General features: G+C 46.6%; 2 protein-coding genes across 2 annotated transcripts; both read right to left on the bottom strand.

The window, feature by feature from the left end:
* Positions 1–4139: 4139 nt before the first annotated feature.
* Positions 4140–8455, bottom strand: zgc:172323 (uncharacterized protein LOC564165 homolog). The gene is made up of 11 exons (XM_047333647.1): positions 7873–8455; positions 7483–7642; positions 7164–7313; positions 6552–6671; positions 6365–6460; positions 6145–6279; positions 5943–6053; positions 5738–5848; positions 5505–5629; positions 4691–5413; positions 4140–4506 (listed from the first exon to the last, which is right to left on the bottom strand). Exons 1-11 carry the CDS (start codon positions 8091–8093, stop codon positions 4413–4415), a joined length of 2046 nt encoding a protein of 681 aa, XP_047189603.1. The 5' UTR covers positions 8094–8455; the 3' UTR covers positions 4140–4412.
* Positions 8456–10378: 1923 nt separating this feature from the next.
* On the bottom strand, positions 10379–12999 carry tstd3 (thiosulfate sulfurtransferase like domain containing 3). Its single transcript, XM_035623938.2, has 4 exons — positions 12718–12999; positions 12219–12389; positions 11315–11474; positions 10379–10932 (listed from the first exon to the last, which is right to left on the bottom strand). Exons 1-4 carry the CDS (start codon positions 12857–12859, stop codon positions 10875–10877), a joined length of 531 nt encoding a protein of 176 aa, XP_035479831.2. The 5' UTR covers positions 12860–12999; the 3' UTR covers positions 10379–10874.
* Between the last annotated feature and the right edge of the window lie 472 nt (positions 13000–13471).

Genomic DNA, 13471 nt, shown 5'->3' with positions numbered 1-13471 from the left:
TCTGTTTGCGGAGAAGAAGTCGCTGGGGGGGGGGGGGGGGGGGAGAGACCCCCTGTGCCGCCCCCCCCCCCCCCTCTTAAGAGCGGTCAAAAGGCTCGGTGTCACGAGTGAAAGGCGGCGTTGGGAGCAAATGGGATGGAAAATTAAATGAAATTAAATGGCTTGACCGGCGGCTATTGTCCCGCCTCCCCCCTTGAAAAGAGGAAGACACATTAATTACATGCTCGGATCTTTACTCGCGGGACAATATTGCGGAGTCAATCAACGCGGATTCTTGCAAAGTGCAAGAAACTTTTGCGTCTCTCTCTCTCTCTCTCTCTCTCTCTCTCTCTCTCTCTCTCTCTCTCTCTCTCTCTCTCTCTCTCTCTCTTTAATGAACTTAAATAACGACCATGAGAAGAATCACAGCTCGGGAGAGAAGGACCAGGAGGGAGGGAGACGTTTTTTCGTTTTTTTTATGGTGCGGCTCTTGCCAGCCATCCCCCCCCCCCCCCCCCCCCCCCCCCCCCCCCCTGATTTCAACTGTCTAAACGGTGGGGCTCTGATTTAACTGGTTGGGCCATTAATGACCCATGAATACAGAGGAACAACCTGCACTGCAAAGCAACGCGGTGGACACAGAGAGCAATGCCCCACCAGGGATCGCCATTCATGCGCCCCTGACTATATATATATATATATATATGTATATACACCTCATGGGGTGCCAAGGGTTCACCAGCACCACCACCACCTCTCCCGGACAGGTTTCAATGGGGGCTGCCATTATAGGAACCCCCCCCCCCCCCTCCTGAGCTGCAGGAGAAAACACATTTTTTATGTCGACCCATAAACCTCTTGGTTCGGGGGGGTCCATTGAGGAGAGAGAAGGCCGCGCGCAATCATTGTCCCACTTAGCAATGTGGCCTGTTTCTCACAGATTCCCACGTCTTTTCCTTTTTTTCTTTTGTCTTTTTCTTTTTTTTTTTTTAAGAAAATGACAGTGCATGTGTTTGACCTCCACGAATTAAAGAAGAAGAAGAAGAAGAAGAAGAAGAGGAGTTAAATCCTCGTGGGGGGGGGGGGGGGGGGGGGGGGGTAGTTCTAGGGAGACTCAACTCATGTCCATGCCAAAGTCTCCGGAGTGCTTATGATTCTTTGCACGATTCTCTGAAAAATATAACGACATCTTCCGATCCCGTTCTTCACATTTGTATTTCTTGTCGTTACTGTTGAATCGTGGCCCGGGTCTTGTCCACTTGCTGTGGGGAAACACGCAGGCTGCACCGAGGGGCAGACCAGCTGCCCGGGCGCGGGACGGGTGGGACATTCGCGACGCGTTTGAATAGTAATGATGCTTGTATGGGACTCCCACCAGATGACATGATTGGGATTTCAACCCAGACTCATATTCAAACTCGCATTAGAGAGGAGCCCAATAAACGGCACCCGATTCAACGCCGTTCATGCGTGAGTTCATTCACTCTCGGACTCGCTCTCCCTCCTTCTCAGAATAGAAGGGGGCTGCACCGTTTCGGTATTCAAAGTGTCTCAAAGTTTTTCTTGGGGGCCTCCTCCTCCTCCTCCTCCTCCTTCTTCTTCTTCTTCTTCTTCTTCTCCTCCTTCTTCTCCTCCTTCTTCTCGCGTCTCTCTCCACCAGGCCTCATTGCCCTGACTTAAAGTCACTTGTGTGCGCGCATGAGCGGGCGCGGACACAAGGCGCGTGAATTGATATGTCTCGGTGTCACCTTATAAATTCATACCTTTTCTCAGCCGAGCGCGCCAGAAGAGAGCGTGTCACTCAGGCCGATTCTCCCCGCCGGCCCCCGGGGCCGCGTCCGGCCCCCGAGGTCTGCTGGAGAAGTTCATTCCCGAGGCAAATGAATGCAGGCTGGTCCGCCGCGTGAAAGGCGCAGCGTGTCAGCCGACCCTAATTGGGATTGAGCCCCCACCCCAAAAAAACCCCCCAATGCGCACAAAGTGGCAGAGAGAGAAAAGTCCCAACTTTTGCCCTCCTCGGAGAATGCGGGCAGCTCTTTCCCCCTCAGCTCGGAGCGAAACACCGGTTTCTCTCCTCCTCCATGTGGATGGAGGTTAGTGACCCACTTGGCTCCTCGGCGTGTTGCTGCGAACCCGAGAGTGCGAGGGGCCAACAACTGACACGGCGAGGGCCATGTTCGGAGAGCATGGAAGGAGCAACCTCGCCTGGCCTGCGTGTTCCAACGAGGTCAAATGTTTCAGTCCAAGTCAATTTCTCTTTATTGCTATTTTCAGCGAATTTATTCTCCTTTTTTATAGGAAGAATGTACATTTTTTTTAAACGGAATTTTTGTATTTCCCCCCCATACCATTTCACAGTATATCATTATAATTGTAATTATATATCTGAATAGCATCATTATAATAATGATGATGATATAATAACAATAATAAGAGTACTGATAATATCAACACTACAACATGAATTATCATAGCAACAATTATAATAATATTAAAAAAGAATAAAAGAATAATAACTTGCGTTTCCATCTGCCTTTTATTGCTTAAAATAAATCTGCATTGCATTTGCTGAATAGGAAATGACATTTCTTCTTCTTCTTTTCTTTTTTTTTGCCAGATCAGCACTTGTGTCTGAAGTTTATGTTCACATTTTAGGAAATGTTTTATTTATTTATTAATGCATTCATTTATTTATTTTCTATATATTATATATATTTTTGTTACACTCGTCTCTTCCGGTTCATCCCATTTTTTCCACTCATGAGGACGAAGCACCATGGAGAGCTCCACACACACACACACACACACACACACACACACACACAAAATGCCGACACACTCCCCCTTCCCTTGCCAGTGTCGTTATATTAAAAAATCGCGATGCGCATCTGAACTGAGCAGAAAATCGAAATGTATATGATGATTTGTGATTTATGAATTGCTCTGCGCATCCTTCGGGTTGGCTTCACATTATTATTAATTTGCTGTAACAAAATGTGATCTAATGATATGAGCGTCTCGCTCGTCTCACTCATTATATCCGCGATTGACAGTTTTGGGGTTCAGACTAATTGTCTGGCCGCGTCAGTTGCTCGGGTGCGGGACGAGCTGAGCAGGAAGTGATGTCCGGAATGAAATATCGATGATCATTATGATTATTATAAAAATGAATTCATAATGCAGTGATGCGGCTTTAAGTGCGATGCTGGCGGTGCGTTGACTCCTGCAGGAACTTGGTGGGCTTACTTTATACTGTATATATATATTTTTGCTCAGCTTGTTTTGCATCGTTTAATCACAAGTTTGGAAAAATTAAAAAGTAAATAACACCTCCGTTATTCAGCAGTTTATCTTCTCTCTGGTGAGAAATGCCACTGTTTTAATGTATTCGGAGGTCCGAGAGTGTTAAATCAGCAGGTCCAGTCGCAACTGTTGTTGTACAGTAAGTAACAAATGTGTGTTAGATTGTTCATGTGAAGCAAGAAACATTCAAATTCCTGCTGTTTTTTTTTTTCATGAGCAAATGTCCATCTCCATCAAAAGCACCATCCTTAAAGGTCCCAGCATATGTGATGTAAAGGCCTTTTTAAAAGAATGATGCACTGCGTCTTCAGCTGTGTTTATCGAAATAATAATGACAGTAATGTTATTGCTGCCAAATAACACAGATCCTCAGTCCCTTTCTCTGTTGTGTTTCTTTCTTTTTTTTGTCAGAGGATTGGTGGTGTGTTGCGTGTTTCTGCTCGCAGCCCTCGAGCAGGACACTGAGAGTGTTTGGCATCTGCTGGCCACATCCAGTCGCTCCCAATCAGCGGCGGGAGGAAAAGGTGTGGATGTGGATGGAATGAGGACAGAAAACGGCTGTGCGCCGTCAGCCCGCTGCAGAGCCAAACATTTTTGACTGATGGATTCGTCAGCCCTCCAGAGAGTGTCAGGGCAACCGCCTTGACCCTCAGGTGACTCTGTCTCTCTTTCTCTCTATGTTTTGCTTTTCCCTTCCCTACTTCCTTTCCATTTTTGTTCACTCTTTTTCTTATTCCGAGTCAAACACGAGCTGGAGAAATGTTTTCACCAGCGTTTCATGTTACTGTTGGATATAATTCTGTGTCACTGCATGGCACCTCAATGAAAGACATTAAATAACAGGAAGACAAGGAAAATGAATGCTGATAGCTTTATTTGCGATGAGCAGGGGGGAAAGGGGGGGGATTACAAGGCACACAGAAGTTAAGAGACCATGTTGAGTGTTCTTAGGCATATTCAAACTCTATGAGGCGAAGGTTTAGCTTTGTAGCAAAAGGGTCATTCATGGTCCTCTTGTCCAGGGCAAAGGTCGAAAGGTCAGTGCCCAGACATGGCGTTTGGTCAGCGCAAAGCTCAGAGGGGCGTGAAGGTTCGCGGGTGAGAGGAGGTCACTTGGGAATTTGTGCTGCTCACTCGTTGTCGGAGTCATCGGCGGCACCGCTGATGGTGTAGGTCTGTTCCTGGCGGTCCATCTCCAGCACGTCACCCTCCTTTTTCACCGTTCTGCCGGGGAGGAAAGAGCAAAGAGAGAATTGGAGGCTGGCCACTAGGCAGGCAGATGCTGGCCCTAGCCCTAAATAACCCTCCTTAATTCTCAATCTGGGCTGTGTCTGATTATATTTTAGTTTTAATGCTGTGGTAGAAAGAAGCTTTTTTCAAGAGATTAAAAATGATATGGTACCTTTACCTAATGAGCACCGTCCTTCTCTCCGTCAGCTCCACAGCCTGATCTGATCCCAAGGCGTCATTGTTGCCACCAACGCCTGACAGTGAAACATCCCCACCCTCAGTTCCTCCACTGCCTCCGATTCCGCGGCCCATTCCGGTGGGACCCATTCCATGGTCTTTGCCGGCATCCCCTCCTGTTCCTCCGCCGGTTCCATCACCCTTCCCCTCGCCTCCACTAAACCCCATTTGACTGTTGCCCATGCCACCAGAACCTGCAGAGCCAGTACCCGCACCCATTCCAACACCACTCGTGCTGCTGTCACCCTTGCCTCCGGCACCAAATCCCAAGTTTCCCCCAACACCAGCACCCAAACCCGCACCGACACCAGCGTTTCCGGCACCCAGTCCACCAGTGCCAACGCCAGTCATTCCTCCGGCACCCACTCCTCCACTACTACCACCTCTACCCACAGCCCCAGCACCAGCTCCCATGCCTCCACCTACGCCCCCAGCTCCAAATCCATGACCCCCAATGCCCCCAGCAGCACTGCCTGAACTTGCGCCCATGCCCCCACCCATTGCCCCGCCACTCCCCATGCCTCCACCACCGATTCCGCCGGCTCCACCCATGCTTCCTCCACCAAAGTTCATCCCAGCACCAATAGCGCTCATGGAACAGGTGGTAAGAGACAGGGTTTGCATCATGCCAGCGAGCCGCAGGTCCTCTCCCTCAATCAATTTTCTGCAAAAAAAAAAGACAAATGATGACTAAATAATGATTATGAATTCAAATACGTGGCACTAAGTCAATTTTCAGGTTGCTTTCCCCTTACCGGTAAGTCGTGATCTCAATCTCCAGGGCCATCTTGATATTCAGGAGGTCTTGGTACTCGCGTAGATAGAGCGCAATTTTCTCCTTTGTGGATTTCAGATCAAACTGCAGGGCCTCGATGCGAGCCTATCGGGTTAACAAAGCCATGAAATGACCTTACAAGTGAGGGCATGTGTTCATGAGTCACTCTGGCGTGACCAGGCGTCCACCCTGCGTCTATGAGTCTACACTCACCTGCAGGTCTTCCAGCTCCTTCCTGTATGTTTCTTGCGTCTCTTGGATCTGGGCCTCGAGAGCTTCATTCCTTGTCCTCATGCCATCCAAGTCACGTTCTTTGTTTTGGATCTGGAGATATTTTCGCATGATTTCATTTATTGTAGCCAGTCATTATTGACTCCCAATCAGTCTTCACGCATCAATTTTCACTTTTGACACTCACGTCCTTTTTGGCTTCTACCACTTCTTCCCGGAAGCTTCGAACCCTGTCCACGTGCCCCGACGTCTTCTTGGTCAGATCTTGGAACTTGTTTTTGTACCATGAATCCATCTCCTAGAAATTAGGAATAAAATTTGACATCATTTAATTTGGAATGCAGAAGATTTCACGACATACCCCCAGTGCCGGAGTGAGATTGTTCTACCTGGAGATTTTTGGCCGCAATATCGTCATACTGGGTTTGGATTTGTTTCAAAGCAGCTGCCAGGTCCGGCAGGGTGAACGCACTCTCAGCCACGGCAAGAGCTGAATAGATCTGTTTCATGAGCTCATCAATTTCCTGAAAAAAACCCCAAACATCTTTGGTCATTCTCCAAACGGTGGGCAACCTAAATATGTCATTGTTACATGAAGATGTTATCGACCTGTTGATGGACTCGTTTTAGGAATTCAATTTCAACTTCCAGTTGCTCCAGTTTCTTCTCCAGGGCAATGCGTGAGGAGGTGGCTTTGTCAACATCCTGAAGAACACACACCGTTATTATCACGCGGGGTGCGACGGTGAACTAACACGATGAAGACTGGGATATTGCCAGAGTAAAGGGAACGTACCGGACGAAAGCTTTCGATGTCTAACTCGGCTTTCCTCCTCAGCTCCACCGCCTCCTCGTATTTGATTTTGATCGTCTCCAGTTGAGCAGCTGTGGACTCCTTCGCCGCCAAGGAAATGTCCTGAAAAACCAAGAAGCCGTGAGTAATTTGCTTGTCTATTAGATCTGAAGGTGTGTGCAAGCCTCTGTGAAAAATGCAGATCAGCCTCTTTTGCATTTTATGTCTTAGCTTCAAACCTGACTCTGTATGTGTGTGTGTGTGTGGGTGGGTGTGTGTGTGTGTGTGTGTGTGTGTGTGTGTGTGTGCGCGTGTGTCTGCAATCTGTGCATAATACATAGCCGGAGACAGATGTACTCCGCGACACCTTAACATGCTGAGGCGCATCTCTATTTGCCTTCCAGAAATAAGCCTGTTACCAGGTGAGGAACCTTGAAAACACCAAGTTGACGTCTTGTATCATTGCTTGGATGGGCCTTGCGCAGATTAGTGAGGTGTAAACCTCGCCGGAAGCAAAGATTTCAGTTCCTTCTGCTCTTTTGAGCATCGGAAATGTACAAAGGAAAGAAAAATGTACAAAGGAAACTGAAGCAATGTGTGGTTCATATGACTCACTCGCTGAACTCTCATCTGGTCAGCGATCCTTCTCAGCTCCTTCAGCTGTTCCTCGTACAAGAGGCGCAGGCCTGACGGCTTCTCGAAGCGGTTCTGGTACGCCTCAATCTCCGCCTCCAGAAGCTGGTTCTGCTGCTCCAGTGATCGGACCTGAAGGCACCGTAAAAAAACTATAGTTGCCATATTGACTTTCCCGTCCATGTGCTCGGGGGTGAGAATAACGTGCCCCCATTTTTCAGCTTAAGTATATTTGGCCTGACAAAAATATGTGCCTGCACGGACGGAAGACACACAGTTTGAATAGTGTGAATGCCTTTACCTTGTTAATGTACACAGCCAGTCGATCGTTGAGGACGATCATCTCCTGTCGTTCACTTTTCCGGGTGCTGAGGAATTCCTGGTTCTCGGCCGCGGCCACATCCAGGTCCATGGCCGGCTCTCCGCTGGGCCCAACACACACCAAGGCCCCTGCACTCGCACTGAAAAACACGCATTCAATACACATGAACCCCACAGCCACAGAAGTCGACACTGAAGGAGGGGAAATGCTTTGAAATGGTGCTTTGAGGGAAGTGAAGCTCCACTTTTCGTGAATGTTTTGTCTTTGCAACAGGCTCGCCTAAGGAAAGAATACACTGACTGTACAGCCCGCTTACTCACAGACCCTACATTAGTCTGTAATGCAGGAGACCGCTCTGACCCGGCTCACCCTGCTCCGGCCATGCGAGACCTGCGTGCTGCCGAGACGGCCCTTCCCGCTGACTCCACGCGCATGCCGCCGGCCCCGGCTCTGCAGGAGTAGCCGGCGGAGGCATGACGGGCCTCTCTCCGAGTGGGGGATGGGCTGGACACCCTGACCTGCTGGGAGAAGCTGCTGCTCTCCTCAAAGTGGCGTCGGTAGGACGAGATCCTCTCCGGGCTGCGGCTCATGGTGGCGGCGGGCACTGTGTTTTCCTCTGATCCCTCTGGAAGAAGTACTCAAGCCAGGGAACTGTCTGTGGTTTTACTGCACTTCACCGCTGCTCCAACGCTCTCCGGTCGTCGGCCCCTTCCGAGGTTTTTATACCGCCTACTGTGACGCTCCCGCTGTGTCTGAGACGGCCGGGTTCATGAGCCAACACCTGTGGAATCTCGAACCTCGGCGCCAAACGCCGGCTTGAGACCTGCTGCTCAGATATCTGCCAGCAGCTTGTGAGAAGATCTTGGGCCGGGACAGCGGCTGATGGCATCAGTGGCGGGTTCACCCATCACACAGTGCGATCTTGTCAGTCGGTCAATCAGCCTCCCTTTTTATCACAGCCAGTAACGGCTTTTGCCAGGATTGTGGTACATCCACCACATTAGTGTCCACTGCGGCGCTGGGCAGCAGGCAGGGAGCCACAGCAGCCAGTAGGTGCAGCACTGATGTGATGTGCCCTGATGGGACGAGGGACTTTAATTGAACGCTGAGCAGAAGCTGGAGGGTGACCTGATGAGGCCGCGGCTGTAGCGGAACAAAGGGCCCCGGCGAGATTTGACATAAATTAGTACTTATTAGTCTGGTCTGTTTTCAGCATATTAAAACTGGAGTATGCAGGGGGGGGAAAGGAAAATGGAATTAAGAGGGAAAATATGGAGGCAGAAGAATAAAAAGGGTGGGGTGGGGTGGCGGGGGGGGGGGGGGGGTCTGTAGTCTGGAGTTTACGGTTGACATGACGCAGTGATATGAGGGGAGAAAACAGTGGTCTTCATTGACACCTACAGGGTTACTTGGTCGAGGGTCAGTAAACACAGTCACTGTCCTGGAAGTTTACTGTAAACGTTAACTGCCAGCAACATTAACCCTAATAGAGAAACTCTCGTTCGAGTTTCACACACACACACACACACACACACACACACACACACACACACACACACACACACACACACACACAGAGAGAGAGAAAAGCACAGAATAATCAAGAATGTAGATTTGAACCCGTCCTAAAGAAGCTGGTGTGTTAAAACATGAAACACCCGAAACTCAGCCTCTAAAAATTGCCCAGTTAAAATGTGTTGATCTTGTGAAGTGTGTCTAAGTGGGCATCCGCTCTTTTTTCCCGCTGACCTCAGATCTCGCAGCAGCGTGGGACTTTTGGGAAGAGGCGGAATATATATTTCATTCAGGAATAATCGGCCTCCACTAATTCTTTTCGTGCCGCAAACAAATAACAACGCTCGTCACTGCGGCACATTACAGTATCTGTTATGTCTCATCCTCAAATGCCAGCACAACCTCGCTGTCCACATTTCATTTGACTTGACTTCAACCAACACATAAAGCAATTAAGGCAATAATTAAGATTAGTGCAACGCATATGTTACATGATCTACAGTATGTTATCCTATATAGAGATGTTCCTTTATGTTTTAAGGGGAATTAGACCTGAGAAAGGACTCACTCTGTCAGACCTCTTGTCAAATTTGGAAGAAACTGGGCTGCGATGCAAATATGGAGATGAATCTGAAAATTTTACAAAACAGTAAAAAGGGGATATCATTTTTAAGTATGTTCTATTAAAAGAGGGTCCATGGGACTATAGGAGGGATAAGCCAAAATGTCTCAACAGACAGGGCACGGATCATGCTCGTATTTGGGGTCATTAATTGTGTTTTATGTCTCCCTAATGTAAATAGGCCAAAAGATAAGAGTGTAGTGAGGGTGATTCCCTTCGCCATGTCAAGAGAATGCTGGTAAATACGAGCAGAAATAGATTCAACACTTCTGAGATAGATTATTTATTCCCGCAACAAGAAAAGTCACCCCGAGGTCAGTTTTCTATCAAGCTGCTTCAAAAGCTCTGTGGCCGTTTACAAATGTTGCCTGCAACTGATGAGATTTTTTTATTTGTGTTCTTTTGGACTTTCAGGTGAAGGTGCGGGGAGTTGACAGGGAACAAGGTCCCTGGCCACTGGCCTGCTGCGTTCTTCCCCGCTGAAAACAAACACATTCATTATCATGGATGACGAAGGGAACCTGTTAATGTTCCATAGAGAGTCGGTGGCAAATTCATACTGAGAAATCGTGGGTATTAGACATGGACCTTCAACACTGTAGATCATCCGTTTGTCCCGGCGGCTGTCACCTCTGCAAGGCCTGTGGAGGTGGACGACTATTTATATCACACATTATACGAGGGAAAGTCTTTCTCCTGTCAAGTCGTATAAAAGAATCACCACACTGAACGTCCCCGTTAATGAAAATGATATAATTTTATTTATTGAATGATGTTGGCAACAACTTCACTGACTGTTGAGCAACACGCTCTTTAATATTTACAATACATCAACTTGAAAACAGTTCGAAAACTGACGATCATTAATCCACAATCAGTCGCAGTTCAGTCATTTGCATAGTTCGTGCAAAAAAAAACTTGAAAGCACATTGTTAAATTATAATTGTGGTGCTGTTATGATCAGTCACCGGTTGTATCTGTGTTTGTGTATAGGAGCTGTAAAGGGGTTTGAAGATGGTTCTATGATGAAAAGATATTTTACAAGAAACTTCAAGTCATTCTCCAATAGGTTTGAAAAGATCGTGACTGCCGATGTGTGTTTCACTCTTTGCGATTCACAGATGAGGGAAAACAACTCAAATCACAGGCCAAACAAAAGAAAAGTGTATGAACTTTAATCTTGGATACATTAAAAAAAAGGAAGAGAGATTCATATAATGTTTTATCTCTTCTCTCATCCCTGTTGCTCGTTCGTCGACCAGTCTTTCCAGCCACCTGGGTATTGCAGAACACTGAAATGCACAAAACAAAAAAAGGAAAATATAGAATGAAGTGTTGCATAAACAGACATGGGTCAAAAATAAAACTGCATATGTGTTTTGACTTTACTGGCGATCACACACACACACACACTCTGCAATTATCGATTTCATTCTATCTTATTTAAATCTACATCTCATTCAGTTACTGGAGATGTGGCATGTTTCAAACGAGCACTGCATGATGAGTTGGCATTGTGCAACAACAGCCGCACTGCTACTCTAACCTTTATCCAGCACAATTTCATTTTAAGCAACAACTGTTTTTGACTGCAGACATTCAGTAAATCTGTGGCCTTCACGGTGAGGTTGAGGAACAAATGACTTAGTCACACAAGGGGAGGCGACGTCTCACCGCGTGTATCCCAGCGAAGCGGCCGCCGCGAGCGCGGTCTTGCTCCGGAACCCGGCCAGACAGGTGAACACGATGTTGTCCGTCTGCTCGGGCATTTCGCCTCCGTACTTCTCTTTGAACTCGTCGGGCCCCAGCTGGAGGGCGGTGTTCACCTGTCCCACTGAGAAGAGACAGTCACAGATGGGTCAGGTGGTGCATATGTTGCTATTAGGTTGTGGGGTTGCTGTAGTAGCAGCAGTGTAACTATACTTATCAGGATCATCTTAGGGCTGCAACTAACGGTTATTTTCATTATCGATTAAACTGTTGATTATTTTCTTGATTATGAACCAAACAACTGATCGATATTAGTCGTTTGGTTCATAAAATGTCACAAAATGGTTAAAAATGTCAATCTTGTTTCCCAAAACCCCAAGATGATGTTTTGATGTTAGGTTTCACAAATCACGTTAAGTTTCATCAACAATCTTTTATACAGAAGCCCCCCACAATTAAATGGTATGGGGAAACACTGAGTTAACTGTCACAGAGGAGCAAAGAAACCACAAAATATTCACATTTAAGAAGCTGAAATCAGAGAATTTAGACTTTTTCTTCATAAAAACTACTTGAACCGATTAATAAAAGTAGTTGGAGATTAATTTAGTAATCGATTACTAATCAATTCATCAATTAACTGTTGCAGCTCTAGATCATCTACATAATGTTAGGAAACCAATTTCTTTTTTTTTTAAGGAATTTTCCTTTGGAGTAAAATTGCCACAATAAAAAGCTCATGGGCCAGTTGAGGTTAACGAAAGATAAAGACTCTGACTACATGATTTTAGGACATTGATCACAGTGATCACGACCTGCAGACAGCACACACTATTGGATAGTGGTCAGGTGGATCAACACCACTCACGGGGGATGTTGATGGAGCCGGGGATGACGCCGTACTCTCGGAGCTCCCACGGCTCCCTGACGTCCACGACCACGGCAGTCCGCTCGGCCAGCAGCCGCTTCAGCTGCTCGTAGGTCACATCTGTGCTCGGTGGCGCCGAAGCGAACCGGCTGCACTGCAGCAAGTCTGTGGCTGCGAGCATAACAAACAACATGTGACATATAAATACATCAATATATATATATATATATAAATGTATGACTATATATATATATGACTATATATGACACAAACATATATATGTATGTATATATGTGACTTTATATATGACTATATATATGACTATTATATATAAATATGACTATATATGTATGTATATATGACTATATATGACATATACGTATATATGTATGTATATATGTGACTTTATATATATATATGAATGACTATTTATATGACTATATATATATGACTATACATCTATATATATATATAGATATACAGCAATGTGAAAACTCACTTCTGCGGCGGGGCTGAGTGTCGTCGAAGCTGGACACGGAGCTTCGTCCTCCCGGGACAGAGGACCCGGGCCGGAGGGCAGTGCTCCTCCGTAAGAGCCGCGGTGTCGCCCCCGCAAACCTCCAGCTGCTCCTGAGCGCCATGTGTGAAGGTGATGACCTGCTACACTCTATATTTACACGTCGTCCACATGAAGCCGCCGCACTCAAGGTGAGAACCGCGCGAGATAAAAGTCACTGGTGGGCCAAGGAAGCTTGTCCTGTCTCAACGGTGATCTGCGCATGCGCAACTTTACGGCTCTCCGAAATGGACAAAAATAGTTGTTGTCCCCTTCGACAACGTGCCAAAGTGAAACACAAGTTATTGACCTATTAGTCCAAAAGGGCAATTCAGTTTCAGCGTGCACAAAGTGACTCACGTTAATGCACTATAACCAATGTTAATATTTCATGTAAACTCTTTAAACTTATTATTCTTATTCTCTATATTTTTTGCAATTCGTGTATTTTACATTTATTTGCGTAGATATTTTATATATTTTTAAAGTGTGCTGTGTGAAACGTGCTGCTGTTACACCGGAATCTCCCAGCTTGGGATAAAGTAATGATCTATCTATCTATCTATCTATCTATCTATCTATCTATCTATCTATCTATCTATCTATCAACATTCCTGTTCGTTTGGTTTACAAAGCTCTTGAACGCAACCCCCGCGATGTTTCGCCTTCGCTCGAGACGGCCCACTGTCCCTGAACG

This window comes from Scophthalmus maximus, chromosome 1, assembly GCF_022379125.1.
Source record: "Scophthalmus maximus strain ysfricsl-2021 chromosome 1, ASM2237912v1, whole genome shotgun sequence".
Lineage (NCBI taxonomy): Eukaryota > Metazoa > Chordata > Actinopteri > Pleuronectiformes > Scophthalmidae > Scophthalmus > Scophthalmus maximus.
Note: the sequence above shows the minus strand (reverse complement) of the source record. Positions and strands in the feature narration are given on the sequence as shown.

Coding starts and splice junctions, on each gene's coding strand:
- tstd3 (XM_035623938.2), bottom strand. CDS start 12,859: ATGGCGCTCAGGAGCAGCTGGAGGTTTGCGGGGGCGACACCGCGGCTC. Junction 12,390..12,717: donor CACTCAGCCCCGCCGCAGAA/GTGAGTTTTCAC, acceptor TTATGCTCGCAG/CCACAGACTTGCTGCAGTGC. Junction 11,475..12,218: donor CGGCTCCATCAACATCCCCC/GTGAGTGGTGTT, acceptor GTCTCTTCTCAG/TGGGACAGGTGAACACCGCC.
- zgc:172323 (XM_047333647.1), bottom strand. CDS start 8,093: ATGAGCCGCAGCCCGGAGAGGATCTCGTCCTACCGACGCCACTTTGAG. Junction 6,280..6,364: donor TAAAACGAGTCCATCAACAG/GTCGATAACATC, acceptor GGTTTTTTTCAG/GAAATTGATGAGCTCATGAA. Junction 5,414..5,504: donor ATTGAGATCACGACTTACCG/GTAAGGGGAAAG, acceptor TTTTTTTTGCAG/AAAATTGATTGAGGGAGAGG.